The sequence below is a fragment of the Echiichthys vipera genome, assembly GCF_963691815.1.
Source record: "Echiichthys vipera genome assembly, chromosome: 3".
NCBI classification, from domain to species: Eukaryota; Metazoa; Chordata; class Actinopteri; order Perciformes; family Trachinidae; genus Echiichthys; species Echiichthys vipera.
In genome coordinates, this window is record NC_139828.1 from 23,936,123 (window position 1) to 23,950,628 (window position 14,506).

General features: G+C 41.6%; 1 protein-coding gene across 1 annotated transcript in view; it reads left to right on the forward strand.

Moving 5' to 3' along the window:
- Nucleotides 1-14,506, forward strand: part of dab1a (DAB adaptor protein 1a) — a gene marked incomplete at its 3' end in the record, with an annotated part of 51,716 nt that overhangs the window by 26,600 nt on the left and 10,610 nt on the right. Inside the window, exons 4-8 of the mRNA XM_083940211.1 lie at nucleotides 1,025-1,156; nucleotides 5,027-5,146; nucleotides 5,863-5,901; nucleotides 6,362-6,424; nucleotides 7,846-7,899. Of these exons, the coding sequence (XP_083796337.1) occupies nucleotides 1,025-1,156; nucleotides 5,027-5,146; nucleotides 5,863-5,901; nucleotides 6,362-6,424; nucleotides 7,846-7,899 (408 nt within the window). The remainder of the gene's footprint in view (nucleotides 1-1,024; nucleotides 1,157-5,026; nucleotides 5,147-5,862; nucleotides 5,902-6,361; nucleotides 6,425-7,845; nucleotides 7,900-14,506) is intronic.

A 14,506-nucleotide genomic window follows, 5' to 3' on the forward strand; every position in this document is an offset into this window, starting at 1 on the left:
CAGATGAAGTGATCAACTCGACAGCTTGCCGAGCTGTGATTGTCACTGATCCCCCCTCTGTCCTCAGGAAAAACAGAGCCATCTGCCACGGGCAATGCCAGCTTGGCTCTCCCCACCCAGGCTAAACTAGAGAGGGCAGGGGAGCGAGGAACAGTTTAATATCGGATACAAGGTCTCTGTGTGAGTGTTTGCTCCTGTGTGTACACTCCGGGGTGTTTTCATCATACAGGTTTTTTGGAAAAGCGTACTGGAATTTGGTGCGTTCTTATGTTGCATTTAGTATCTTTGTGCATTCATGTCCCTATATTTTTAATACCAGTCAAAATAATTCCTCTCATTTCTTAAATGCTATTTGAAAAGCATCTGGCCCCACTCACATTCAGACAGATTTCCAGCTGACCAGAACCTTGGCAGGCCAATCACAGAGGAGCATCACCCACTGGTCAAGATTTTAAAAGTCACCTGTCTCTGATTGTTTGTAGACATATCTAATTGCATCCAGAGGCAATTTGGGGGTTGCCCAGGTAAAGCATGCAGGGGGATTACATCGGTAGCACGCCGATGGAGCAGGTTCATAATTTGGTCATAAAAAAACCAAGTCTCTTGCTGTTTTTTTAATTTGTCTGATGGTTTTGGTGTCTGTCCTCACTGACAGAAGTTCCCAAATCTCTTCATCTTTTATTATTATCTAATCTAATTATTTGCAATTAGACATTTTCATTCCTTTTGCTGTTTAATTTTGCTTCACCAACGCATGGTCGAAATGTCATCAAGACGCCCCATTCAACTCCGAGGACACACCGTAGAATGAGCGGATGTATTCACATGAGCCCACTCGGACATTACCCTGTCTACTACTAGGGAGCTGGGTAGATAAACCTTGTTTGTCCGGTCCGACAAAGTCAACATGTTAAGAAGAAAATTCCTACATTCTAAAGCAAAAGTAATAATATCACAAGAAGTTGTAGTTTCTTGACTGTGTCTGCATGATTTATTAAACATCTTATGTCATGCCTTCCTTCAGGTCCTCCAACACCACCATGCGGTCCACGAGATCTCCTACATTGCCAAGGACATCACGGACCACCGAGCCTTTGGCTACGTCTGCGGGAAGGAAGGGAACCACCGCTTCGTGGCTATCAAAACCGCGCAGTCGGTCAGTGTCTGTGTTTAGGCAACTGCATGTACATTTGAGGATTTTACCAAGTGTGTGTACACATTTTACCATGCTCCCACTGCATGTAGGTTAATGTATGATTCATCTGGTCTTTTCTCAATATTACAAACCTCTTGACATTTAGATAAGCACCCTTGAATACCAGCTCATGTCCGTTTCGTGCTGTTCATCAAACAAACTGTGTACTCTGTAGAGCTCAAGGTTTTTGTTTTGTGTGTGTGTGTGTGTGTGTGTGTGTGTGTGTGTGTGTGTGTGTGTGTGTGTGTGTGTGTGTGTGTGTGTGCTGTCCTTCAGCAACATACTCTATATGATATTGAGTACCCCTCTTGCACCTGTTATGATTGTTGTTGCTGTTGTGTCTATGTGCCTGGCTTGTTTAGTCTGGATCCAGCTGGCTCGCTCTGCAGCCATATTGATTTCCCATAGTGAGTCGATGAGGGTTTGAGTGTGTGTCACCAGCTCTAATGGCATATCCATCCTCCCAGGGCCATGAACCGTGGCTCTTTGACTTAGACAGATACGCACAGTCACACACTCACACACACACACACACACACACACACCAGGCTGTACTCAACATTTACACCAACCACATTTGCACTCAAAAAATAGTTGCTAACCTAACGCTACCCTGCCAAACAGAGTAGCACAAGGCTAAATTCTCATCAGTCTCCTAAGCTGTCGTTTACCTGATGTGTGGCTGAGTAAAGGTCACGATTATATTATACTCTCACATTTTCAGCATTTGAACATTAGCAGTACTGAGACCATTAGTTGTGGAGCAGACAATGAGAGGGGTGGAGGCACAGAGCTTATGGCAGAGGCAGAGGCTGTAATTGGAAAGTAACCACTTTGATGTGATTTAACAAAGCGTCTCTGTCGTCACGAAGACTAAGACTTACGGTTGTTCCGAAAAAGGCCAATTTTAGGGGTACATTCTAAAGTAATTGGCTTACCACTCAACTCAATAAGGCTGTGTTTTATTTGGCAAGTTTTAGTGCGGATGGAAGCACACTGATTGTGTTAGAAAGGCTTTCATAGACAGTCTCTCAGTTCATCACAGTCTATGATTTCTTAGAAAAGTTACAATTGTAATTAATGAGAAAAGATGTATTTGTGAGGAAAGCAACCGTGTATCCAGCAAAACTGGATACACGGACTATTTAATGTTGGTCTAGAAATTTTGACTGGCTATTTTTTAGGAAGTTACCAGTTATTCATTCTTTCATTCTGATCTCTTTGAAAAAATTACAACAAAATGACTACAGTTGAGCAAATCCTTACACTAACCACAAATGAGAAATGAAGTGTGAGAGAGTGTTTAGCTTCACTACTAAAGGAAAAGTTTAGCTCATTTAAAAGGCCCTGTATTGTAAAAAAGTGAGATTTCCTTGTATTTTTTATTATAAAACAGGGCACGGAGAAATGTACACAGCCTTTATTCAGAAACTGTGACTTTAAACGAGCCATCAGGACTTCTGTACAGTTGTGATGTCACAACTATACTATATATAGGTAGAAAGTGTTGTTATAGTGCCGTTACAGTCATTCCCCGGCTGCAGTGACAATGCAGAGACACAGACAGAGCAGATGCAGAAGACCCGGAAATACTGACCAATCAGAGCAGACTGGCCTTTTTGGGGAGGGGGACTTAAAGGTGCTAAAATAGAGCGTTAATTACAGGTATATTGGAACGGACTAAAAAAACGTGTTTTTTGAACATTAAAGCGTGTGAACATGTTCTAGTAGAAGTATGAACCTGAAAATGAAATGAATATAATATGGGACCTTATCCAGTTGGCAACGTGCAGGATACATTTCTTCGTGCATATTGTTGTTGTTTGATGGCTATTTTTTTAATTCCTATGGATAACCATCCAAATGTAGATTATTTTTCATGGGATTGGTGAAGTGTTTCCTTAGTTTTGTGGCAAAACATTTTTGAAATTACCCAAAATGTTACTGGTGTGTCAATCAACGCTAAATGCTGGTGTTTGAATTCATCATTTGGCACCAGGATTCAATGATTATAAATACATGAATCCATCTTAGAGGAGTCAGAGATACTGCGCACTACTAGTCTGACCAGTTTGGTGCTTCTCCTTCGGCTTTACTACAGTATGTGATTATTGTTGTAATGACATATATACTTTTTTCTAGCTGTATATTCAGGCACATTCTCTGAGGTTGTTTTTGGAAATGTCAGACACCACTAACTGGATTTTATTTAGATGAGGTAGATGGAGGGAAATTCAAAATATACCAAGAAGTAATTTCTAAATAAACTAAAATAAAAAGTGGCAGGATATCCTGGAGAATGTCTATAAAGAACACCAGACTCTTAGGTAAAGGGGGAATCTGTTGCATCAATATTCAGTTGGATTTTAACCAAAATTCCTGATCAGTGCAGATTTCAGAACAATGCATCTGCAGTAAAAGTCTTCGTCACTACTTTTTTTTGTTTGAATCATTAGTCACCGTTTCCGTAGGCTATGAATTTGTCATCTATTTCAGGAGTGCTGAGGTTAACTCCATGGTCCATTGGGGCCACTCCACCGAGAATCCTCGAAGGTTTCTGCATTTACGATTCCAAAATTCACGGCTTGTCTCGGGCTCTCTGTCTTCTTTTACCTCTGAGTTTTGTCAGAAAAGGAGTGAAAAGAAATGTGAGACAGATGGCAAGAGAAGATGGAGATTAGAGCATGTAATTGTCAAATGCAGAGAGGATCTGAATCTGACAGAGTGACAATATGTTTCACTGTTGGCTCAGCGGGAGCCCCCGTTTACCCCAGTGTGTCTGTTATGAGCAATATATGGCTTTTTGCAGAAAAACAACACTAAAATTGACTATTTTATGCAAGGCAGTGTTAACTCTGAGTGCACTTTGCATAACTCCAGTCAATAATTGATTAGGTCTGAAACACTATTGTACAATAAAACTCTCTGCTGTGACAGCAGATATGTTATGAGTCATCTAATTTGTTTGTAGTCTGTACGTTTGCTCCTCTGACAAGAAACGTGGTAGAAGGTAAGACAAGAGGCAAGTATCTGCTCTTGTCACTGTCTGAACCAGGCCTGGAGAAGGAGTAGAGTTTGTAGTGATTGTGCGTGTGATTGTTTCCACATACCAATCAAAGACAATACTATTTAGAAAAGCTTGGTCTGGAACTCCCATTGTCTATCTTTAGTCACTTTCTGTGCTTGCAAGATTTTGTAAATGCATAACTAATCACAGGGGCACAGAAAACAATCAGTCACAAACACATCCTTACTTTGAATGAAAGATTTTAGATAAGCTAATTTCAGAAATGGCAAAATGGTCAAATTCATTTAGCTGCCATTATGTTTTTGACTTGTGGCCTAATGGAATCATCCATAATCAGCTGTCAGCGACCAGATCAGGTGTCTCTGACTCATCCTACCTGAGCGAATCACTGAATTAGAGAAACAGGGTATTTTCTGTAAAGGCATGTAGCCACAGTACAGGTGGGAAGATGAAGTATGAATGAAAAAAAATTATCTTGACAATTGCAAGGCAGAAGGTGGATATTCAACATTCACATTACAATGTTATTGACCAGAAATGTGCCCTTGCATTTGATATATCAACGCAGGGGTATGAGGGATAAGGTAAAGGCAAACACTGAGCCAAGCTAAACCCTTTTTAGCCGCAGCTCTCTGCATCAGGAACACTGCTGTGCTGAGGCTGTGGTCTTACTGAAAAGAGAATGAATTAAGAGATAAGGGTTTTTGTAACAGTGCTAATGATGGTCCAACCAAATCCTTAATCTCCTGTCATGAGGTAGTACAGGTTCAGTCAACATTAATAATGTGGCCTTGTCATCCTAGGCTGAGCCTGTGATCCTGGACCTGCGGGACCTGTTCCAGCTCATCTATGAGATAAAGCAGAGAGAGGAGATGGAGAAGAAGGCGCAGAAAGACAAGCAGTGTGAGCAGGCGGTCTACCAGGTACACTTACCAACTCTCTGTTACCGAGGACTGGGCCGAAATAACCTACATAGTAATGCCTATTTTTTTTATACTCCTGTGTGAATTAAATACTTACAAATAAAAAGTTTTTTTTAAAATTTTGTTTAGAACTGAAGAGCAAAATTAACATAAAGTTCCAGGATCGTAAAGTGTCGTCCAAATGGCGTAAATATTACCCATAACACACTTCTGATGCAGATTTTGTGAAAGAAAGAATATAAAACAAGACACTTATATAAGTTTGTTGAGCTATCTTCACACCGCCCAGCCCTACAGTTACCTGCTTTGTTTCCCCCTCTTTTAACTTTACATTAATCATCTGCCATAAGTATGATGAGAGACGCTTGATAATAAGACTTGAAAAAACATCAAAGCAAGCAAATAAGGCACAGAGCGCCAACTTTTAGGTTTCATCAGTGGAACCATCTGCCCATTGTGCTTATTTCACCTTCCTCTGTTCTGTCTCCTCTGCATCTCCTGTTTAATTTCTCTTTATCTCTGTCTGTTTCTGATGATTGCCAAATGATTATCTGAATGCCGGGAAGCCGCTCTCTCTCGCTGTGCTTTCTGTCTACTCTTTCTCCTCCACCGGCTTAACTCTCCGCCTCTTCCCTCTCTTCTGTCTTCTCCCCTCTGCTCCTTTCTCCTCCCCATGTGATCTCTCCCTCTTATTTCTTGCCGCCGCTCATCTGCAGACAATACTGGAGGAGGATCTGGAGGACCCGGTCTACCAGGTAACTTCCTGACCAATCACATTGCTGCTGTCATTTGCTGCATTCTAGTCTGCTTGCTCCTCTCTGTGTGCACTGTGGGGAGACAGTCCCTGTTTGGTTAAAGTGTGGCACTGTGGTGCAGTTTGAAGGGTCAGATGTGCGCAGATGTGTATGCGGAGTCGGCAACAGTAGGATATGTGAGATCTTGTGTGTCTTGTGTGCATGTCTTCCAGTCGGGGTGCATGATTAGCTGAAAGATGTATCACTTCTCTCAGCTGCTTCAGGACTATTTGCTGCCTAAATTCTTCTCCTTGAGTCACTGGAATCTATTCTCCAACTGCTTTTTTAATGAGAGCCTATTGACAATGCTGTTTAACTAATCACTTCTGCAATTTCAACACTTTTCTCTCAATTTTCTTTATCCTCCAATTTCTCTCTTGCTTCTGGTTTTCCTCTCCTCCCTCTGCTGCTGACGTTGTAGTACATTGTGTTTGAGGCGGGACACGAGCCCATCCGCGACCAATCAGAAGAGAGCATTTATCAGGTACTCACAAGCTCATTTTGTCTGCTTGTGTCTCAGTTATATTCCCTTTATCTCATAGTCAGCTGTGTTAAGCTACCAACAGCTCTTGCTTAAACAAAATAGATTTAATCATTTGCTTGCCAGTAGGTACCAGCTACATCGTTCTTTAATAGGAGGGCCCTTTTGCAGCCTGCTCATGAAATAATGGCTGCTTTTTTCACCCAGAAAAATGTACACACAGGAAATAAGAGGCAGTAAGAATCAGAGGCAAACAACCAACCAACACTCTCTAGAGGGCCCCGACAGCTGAAGCTAACTACCCGAGGGAGACAAACCTTTCACTGGGTGCACTCCTCAGAGGCGCGGGTAGACCTCCAAGGGATGTAGAGGGGGAGGGTACGGTGTGCGTGGAGGGGATGTGGAGGTTATTCCTGGCCTGTGTAGAAGGCGGACCCCTCCTCCTTTTCTCTCCTCCCCTCCCTCTTTTCCTGAGGAGATGAAAGAAAGCGGGGGAGAGAAAGATTAATCACCAGCCTCTCGTTTGATCTTTAAATAAAATGGATTGGAAATAGACAGAGTGCTGGCGCGTGTACAAACACACAAACAGAAAAATGTACGCACACATACATACAAACACCCCCCCCCCCACACACACACACACACACACGCACACACAAGACACGTGAGCCTCAGCCAGCCTCCAGCCACAGAGGAACTAATGTATGAATAAAGATGGCAGCTTCTGGAAATAAACATGTTTTAGAAGTAACAAAGCATTGAGAAGAGGAGAAAGAATGAGACAGGCTGCGCTAGACAGATATCCACATTCTTCATCAGTGCTATTTTTCATTTACCACAGAGTCTGATTATGTGCACATCTAACTAGGGAAGAATCGAACTTTGTTTTACACATTGTGTAGGAGAAACAAAACTGTCAGAACCCCAGGATTCATACTCTCAGTGAAAAGACTGTCAAATCTATCTGCCTGTGTGACAGAGATATTACATGTCTCCACGTGTGTCACAATCTGAGTTATTACATGTCTGTGGGTGTGATAAGCAGCCTTATCCATTCTTTATTAGGGAGAATGCGAGAGACAGAGACCATCACCACAGGCCAATAGTCTTCTGATTAGCCCAGTAGATGAGTTCTCACTCAACAGATTTTAATTCTGATTATCCCACAGACAGACACACACACACACACAAACACACACACACACACACACACACACACACACACACACACACACACACACACACACACACACACACACACACTCCACTAGGGATTGATTTGATTCCTGAGGAGCCGGGTTTCAGGGTTTTGTTTCGGCATACAGTGTGTTGCAGTGCTATAACAGGGATGTTTCATTGTTTGATTAAACCAGAGGTGACAGGCTGTGTTGGCTGTTCTCTGACTCTATTGGCCGATTGTGTAGGTTCCCACCAGTCAGCAGAAGGAAGGGGTCTATGACGTCCCAAAGCGACACCCAGTGAGTGACCGTGTGTTTGCCCGTGTCCCACCGCCCACCTCAGCCTGCCTCCCCCTCTCAGACAAACCTCTCAGCTGTCCCACCATTACTGGAGTGTAAAGCCTTTCCCTTCGGTTGCCCTCTCCTCTCAGAGCCTTGTGAAGCTCTGATTTTGCAGTGATTTTACTTCCTGTTAACATCACAATGATCCAATGTGTCCTTACATTTCTTTTTCCCTGAGAGGTTTGCTGGGACCCAGTGCTCTTGTGCTGTGCTACTCTTCTGCTTGTGCTGTAGCTGTTGTGGCCATCGACCTTCTCCTTGTGCTCCGTGGTGCCTGCTCCTTTTGGTTAACCGGGATTGTGTGTGTGAATGTGTGTGTCATGTCAGTTTGCTTGATGAAGCATGCTTGGCTGTGGTTTGCCAGTGGTGAATCCAGTGCAAACCTGCATGACCTTATCTCAGATAGCACTGAAAACACGTTTTATCACTGTCATCCTTCCTTTAATGGATACAAATTATGTGTCAAGCTTTAAATGTGCATGGCCTCTAATTTTGAATCTATATGTCAGGATGTTGAACAGTTTTTCACCCCATTCATGCATATAAGTAAGAGTGTAAATATATATATCAGTGTGAAGGGGTGTGTGTGTGTGTGTGTGTGTGTGTGTGTGTGTGTGTGTGTGTGTGTGTGTGTGTGTGTGTGTGTGTGTGTGTGTGTGTGTGTGTGTGTGTGTGTGTGTGTGTGAGTGCGAGTGCGAGTGCATGTGAGTGTGCGTGTGCGTGTGTGCGTGTGTGTTATTTCTGTAAGCTCCTGTTATTGCCTCACACTGCCAGTGGTTATAATGAAAGATGACCTTGACCATTGTCAGGCTGTACTATAACTCAGCTGCTCTTTTATCTGCCTATAAAGATGCTAGTTATATTGTAGCCTGATTTAATCTGCTAAAATCTTCACACTCCCAATAACCAGGCTGTGTGGATGTGAGTTTGTATTGTATGTGAATATGTATGTGAAAACTTCATCCCATGTTGATGGTCTGTAGATTAGTATTCCCTCTGCCCGTCCATGTGTATTCCTCTGCAGTGGGGTTTATACGCCTCAGCGCCAACGACATGCCATCCTTGTGCACGCTGCATATCAGGATATATCCCCTGGGGGTGTTTTCTTGAAATTTGACACAAATGTCCACTTGGACTTAAAGATGAACTGGAGGTCAAAGGTCAAGGTCACTGTGACCTCACAAAATGCATTTTTGTCCATAACTCTAGAATTCCTTTGCTTCACACAAATGTCTAATAGGATAAAAATCACTTAAAGGGATGACGTTTATTACCCAAAAGGTCAAAGGTCGGCTTCACTCATTGTAATGTTTCTGTCCATTTTTCAACACCATAACTGACACTGCCACTAATCTTGAAACTGTGCTGAATGAATAGATCTTCTGTGATGCTGGGTTGAAGATGTGTGTGTGAAGCATCCATGTTTCACCAATAAATACACTTGATACCTTTTATTAAATTCCTTTCTTCACCACATATATATATTATAATATATATAAGTCTAGACAGTTTAGATGTACAGTAAACTGCAACTTGACGGGTTAGCGAAAGCATACGAAGTCAGTAATTCTAATTATATATACACTGTGTATACTGTATATATGTATATATATATACATATATACACTTAAATCGCTAAAACTGGACTCCTCCTACACTGCTGGCAGTCACAATCCCACTCTATGAATTTTGGTAGACTTGCCATTTTCTGGCTGCATATTATCCCCAGCTTTGGTAAGAAGCTTACAGGCACCATAGTATTGCTGTTCTCTCCTCACCCTGCTCACAACACATGCTGCTATTTGGATTGCCTTTGTGTTGGCAGGTGTCAGAACGTGAACAAATCCAATATCTCTCTCTTGTGCAACCAAATGGACTAGTCGTCCATTCTGGTTTAAATAAAGAAAATTCAAGTCTGTTCTGCTTCTCAGTCAGAGGGATTAAATACAACCATGGATCATAGAAATATGATTGGATCAAAGAAATTTAAGAATGTATTTTGTGGCTGACAGTATGCATTGTAATTTGGAGATAATTTAATTTGCTTTATGATAAATCCAGACTCACAGAGAGCAGAAAAACTGCTGCTGTACTGCTCTTTCTATGGGTTGGATCTTTTAAGCATGTTGCACCACAGTCAGGGATGGTCTTTGCCATCAGAAGTCAAAATGCTGCATTCACATAATATTGTTAATATGAGCAGCCTCAAGAAAAATGTAGAATTTCTGATAGCTGCAGAAACTTACACAGCTTATGTTAGCGGAGAGAAGAGCAGAAGAAAACGGATGCTAAAATGCCTGCAAAGGTACTGTTGCTGGCCGGGCAAGAAGTGGAGGTCATCCATCCTCACGTATAGCAATATTAAAGTCATCAACACATTACAATTTAAATAGATTTTGATTAATTAACAATAATGTTCATCCTTCTGGGATGGCTGGCTGCATATACCGAGGCAGTTGCAGCATTGCCTACACTAGCAGCTATCACACTAACAAACTAACCGATAGTTTAACCCATTAACGATCTGCTGCACAGGGTTTGTAGCCTTGCATTGGGGGTATATATCTTGAAATAATTTATGAACACTCAGTAATTGGATGTATTCTCATTCTCTCTATTCCACTAACATGCAGCATTTATCAGACCATATTCACGGTGGATGTACTGCTCATTTCATTGGCAAGAGAGGTTCACTGTCTTCTCAGCAGAAGGACTGACAGTGGAAAGTAGTGTTCGATGAGATCATTGCTGTGTGTGTGTACACACTACACCGAGGATGAAACGATAGCACTGGCAGGAGTGCGTCCTCTTGTCTGCAGCAATCGCTCCTGTTGTTTACTCTTTCACCATCTTAAACGATGATAAATCAATAAAACACACAGAGAGAGACACACACATAATACCATTTCAATCTACTGAGCCTTTGACCCTGTGAGAACTGAGAGTGGGTTGAATCAACAGAAGCCCTCGCTACCTCAGAGTTCGCATGAAAAGGTCAACATATAACCAACGATCAGCCAAATACATCAACTCTGCTCAAACATTGGATTAGTATGATACATATGATATGTATGTATGTATCATATATATGAACCATATAATTGGGCCATTACTGACATTCAAATGTGTCTTAATTGGCCAAGCTTCCTGGTTTAAATAAAGGTTGCGTTAAAATAGCCCTTGTATGTGTGTTGCTGGAGGTGATCCATAGTGTTTTGTTCAGAGTTGTGAGTCTGTGTGTGTTTGCATGTGACGGTTCAGCTGTGTTTTCCACCGTGTGCAAGTGTGATCAGTCAGATGGTAGGGGATCAGCAAGGTGGCGTTAATTAAAGGGGCTGCGATAATTGTATGCAGAACACATGTGCACAGGTAATTACTGTTTCCCTGGAGATGGCTAATTGATAGGTGGCGCCTGTACTGATAAAGATAAAGGGATGGCCAAAGAGATGGCGGGAGTTTATAATGGGCTCAGAGGGATAATTGGCAGGGCAAGAGAGAGAGGGATGGGTGTAGAGGGAGTGAAGGAAGAAAGGGTGAGGAATGGACGCCAACAGCAGACTGTGGCTTTAAGAAAGGATAACAGCAGAGAGTTTCAAACAAAATGTCAGGTTCATTTAAAAAAAAGTTTTATTACATTTCATCAGTTGGATTTAAAAAATCAAGCATTCTTTTTTTTTTTTAATTGAGAATTTTTCCAGAACTGATTATTATTGGGCAAGCTGTAATTGTCGTTCAGCATCAGCTAATGATGGCCACACTTCATCCAAAGAAAAGAACACACTCACATTGTAGTGCACCAACTGCTCTTGCTTTGCCAGACCAATCTGCACATCATGTGTCAATGCCAATGCTGCGAAAGGTCTGGCACAACCCATCACCATTCAGCTCTAGCTGAAAAAATTATTGGAGGTTGTTTGTATAGTCCAATTTTACAGGGGTGGTTAGGGGTGATACATTCAAATACACCAGTATGTTTTTCGGCATAACAGCTATATCAGCTGTTGGCTACACGGACACAGTATGATCAGTCCATTGTTGGCCTTATTTTAATAGGATTTGTTGCTGATAATAAAAAGATAACACAACACCGGCCTTATCCGGTCATTTTTTAGATTGTAATTCACTTTGGTGGAGATCCAGCTAGTGATGAAAGCAAGCCAGCAAGAAGGAAGACATTTTTTTCCGCTATAATGTAACATACTTTCTCCCTTTTTGCTCTCCTATACAGCATGTTAGTTAATCCAGCTCTTCTTACTGTCTGCCTGCCTGTCTGTCTGACACAGGGGAGCAGGCTTTACAGAAACACAAAGGGGGTTTAAACCCCAGCTCAGTGCTGTAGTATAGACTAAAGGTAGGGATGATCTGTAAACCTTTTTAAATCTTCACTTGGGCTCTAAGTCTGGTAAGAAGAACTTTGCTCTGTACCTGAATGTTTGTACATGGGTGTGTTTTGTGACTCTAGCACCTGCAGCCCATCATATCCCCCTCATTTCACCTCACTGCCTTCTGTCTCACCCCCTTGCTGAGTGTATGAAAAACTTCTATGTTTGTGTGTGAGAACATTTTCATCTCACCCTCCATCTAACACTGGGGTTGTGATTGCAGAACGGACAACAAATCACCCCCCACCACCATCATCAACATCTCCATTATCATGATCAGCCCCTCCAACAAAATGAACACCAGCAGCAGCACCACGCAGTGGCAGATCTGATAGACTTAGACCTGGAAATGGTGACTCAGGTAAGGTGCTATACGTACATAACGCAAAGCACAGTGCTCTGCTTGTTGTGATTCAGACAAAAGCTAGGAGGGTTTTAATTAGGGCTGCTCGAATATGGCAAATATCATCATCTTGATTATTTTGGTCAATATTGAGATCAGGATTGTTTAACATGATTATTCATTGACTTCATGATGCAGGAAACACACTGCATTTATTGAAATAAAAAAACAAAACCTTTTTAACAGTGAATTTCTTGAACTTTAAATAGAATTCAACTGAAAAACAAAATATATACAGTACATATTATATATATATATATATATAAGCAAGATCAACTATGTTGGAATGTTAGTGCACTACCACCACCAACTGAAAACTACTTAACAATATATATTCAAACATTTTGGTAAACTATATTCAACATATTTCAGTGAAAAACTCAGTGAATACAGAGAAAAGCGCCACCATGTGAAGGAAACGCTTGTGCCGGATTTATGGCACAGCATCATTGTGAAAAGGAATTTCGCTGATTGGAAGCCAAAATCTTAATTGGAAATTTGATGAATGCCCTAGTTAGCCCTAGTTTTTAGTGTTTGTGAGGAGGGAACACACTGTCCTAAAGGTTACCTTTCAGCCCAAATGAACAGTGTCTTCAGGCATTTCCTCAGACAATGTCCTGTCTCCCGTCCTCAGCCGCACCGCTCTTGTATCTCTCTAGTCATTGTTCACCCCAACTCTTGACCCCTGCCATGTATGAATAAAACATGCATCATTGCTGTTGCATAGTAACCAGCTTGAGGCAAAAGTAGAGGTGAGTGCCATATGTATGGGTGCACCTGTGCTTTTACATCTGCATGTGTACGTGCGTGAAAGAGGGAGGTTTGAGCAGTATAGTTGGGAGAAAAACACTCCAGTAGCTCTGAGCGGAGGTCCTTTAAGGGCGGAGTGGACGTAAAGGTCAGAGTGTCTGTCAGAGAACCAGTGGGGGACGGTGGGGCGAACAGACAGTGGCGGTCATCTCGCCAGCAGAGAGCCGAGCTGCTCACAGCCCATTAATAAAACTTTCATAACACTCTGATAATCATAGCAACCTGACCTAACCACCCCAGTACCACACACACACAGAATATTGAGTCGAGGGACTTAACTAAAAGTCGACAGAAAGTCTATATATGTCCAACTTCCTTTACAGTTCAAACACTTACTTTAGTGGCATTATTTTCTTTGTCTGTGGTTTCTGTTTAAAGAATATGAGTGTGTAGTCCACGGGCCCAGACAAAACATTTTCATTTGAGATTTGTAATTCCTGTACATCTCTTGGTTATGTTTTAATATGATATGCCTTGCTGATTGGCTTCTTATTTGTGATTATAATCTCTTAAAGTATCGGACTGAAAATCATCTTCCTTTCAATATATCCTTTCCCTGGGGTGTGACTGGACTACTGGCCACCCATAAATACTTGTAAGCTCTTAAGTAATGTTTAAAGGAACTATTATCTAATACACACACATTTTTAGGCTACCTTTTGTAGTTTTTTCGGGTCTAAATCATTGCAATGTATTGTCTAATTAGGATCCTTTTTACATTTATTTCTCAATACCTAATTCAATTTGTGTAGAGCCAAACTATTATGCTTTAAAGTGAAGCAAACACATTTGTTTATATGTTGGATGATCACTTTGTTGCTTGTTTAAAGGTGCTGTATTGGAAATACTGAACAAATGGCTAGGATTGCCTCCACACAGTTCTCACCAGAGTTTGATTGTCAAACTAAAACAGTCAAAGAACACCAAATCGTTTTTCCCAAAGATGATCTCTGTTTATTTTAGGTATTTC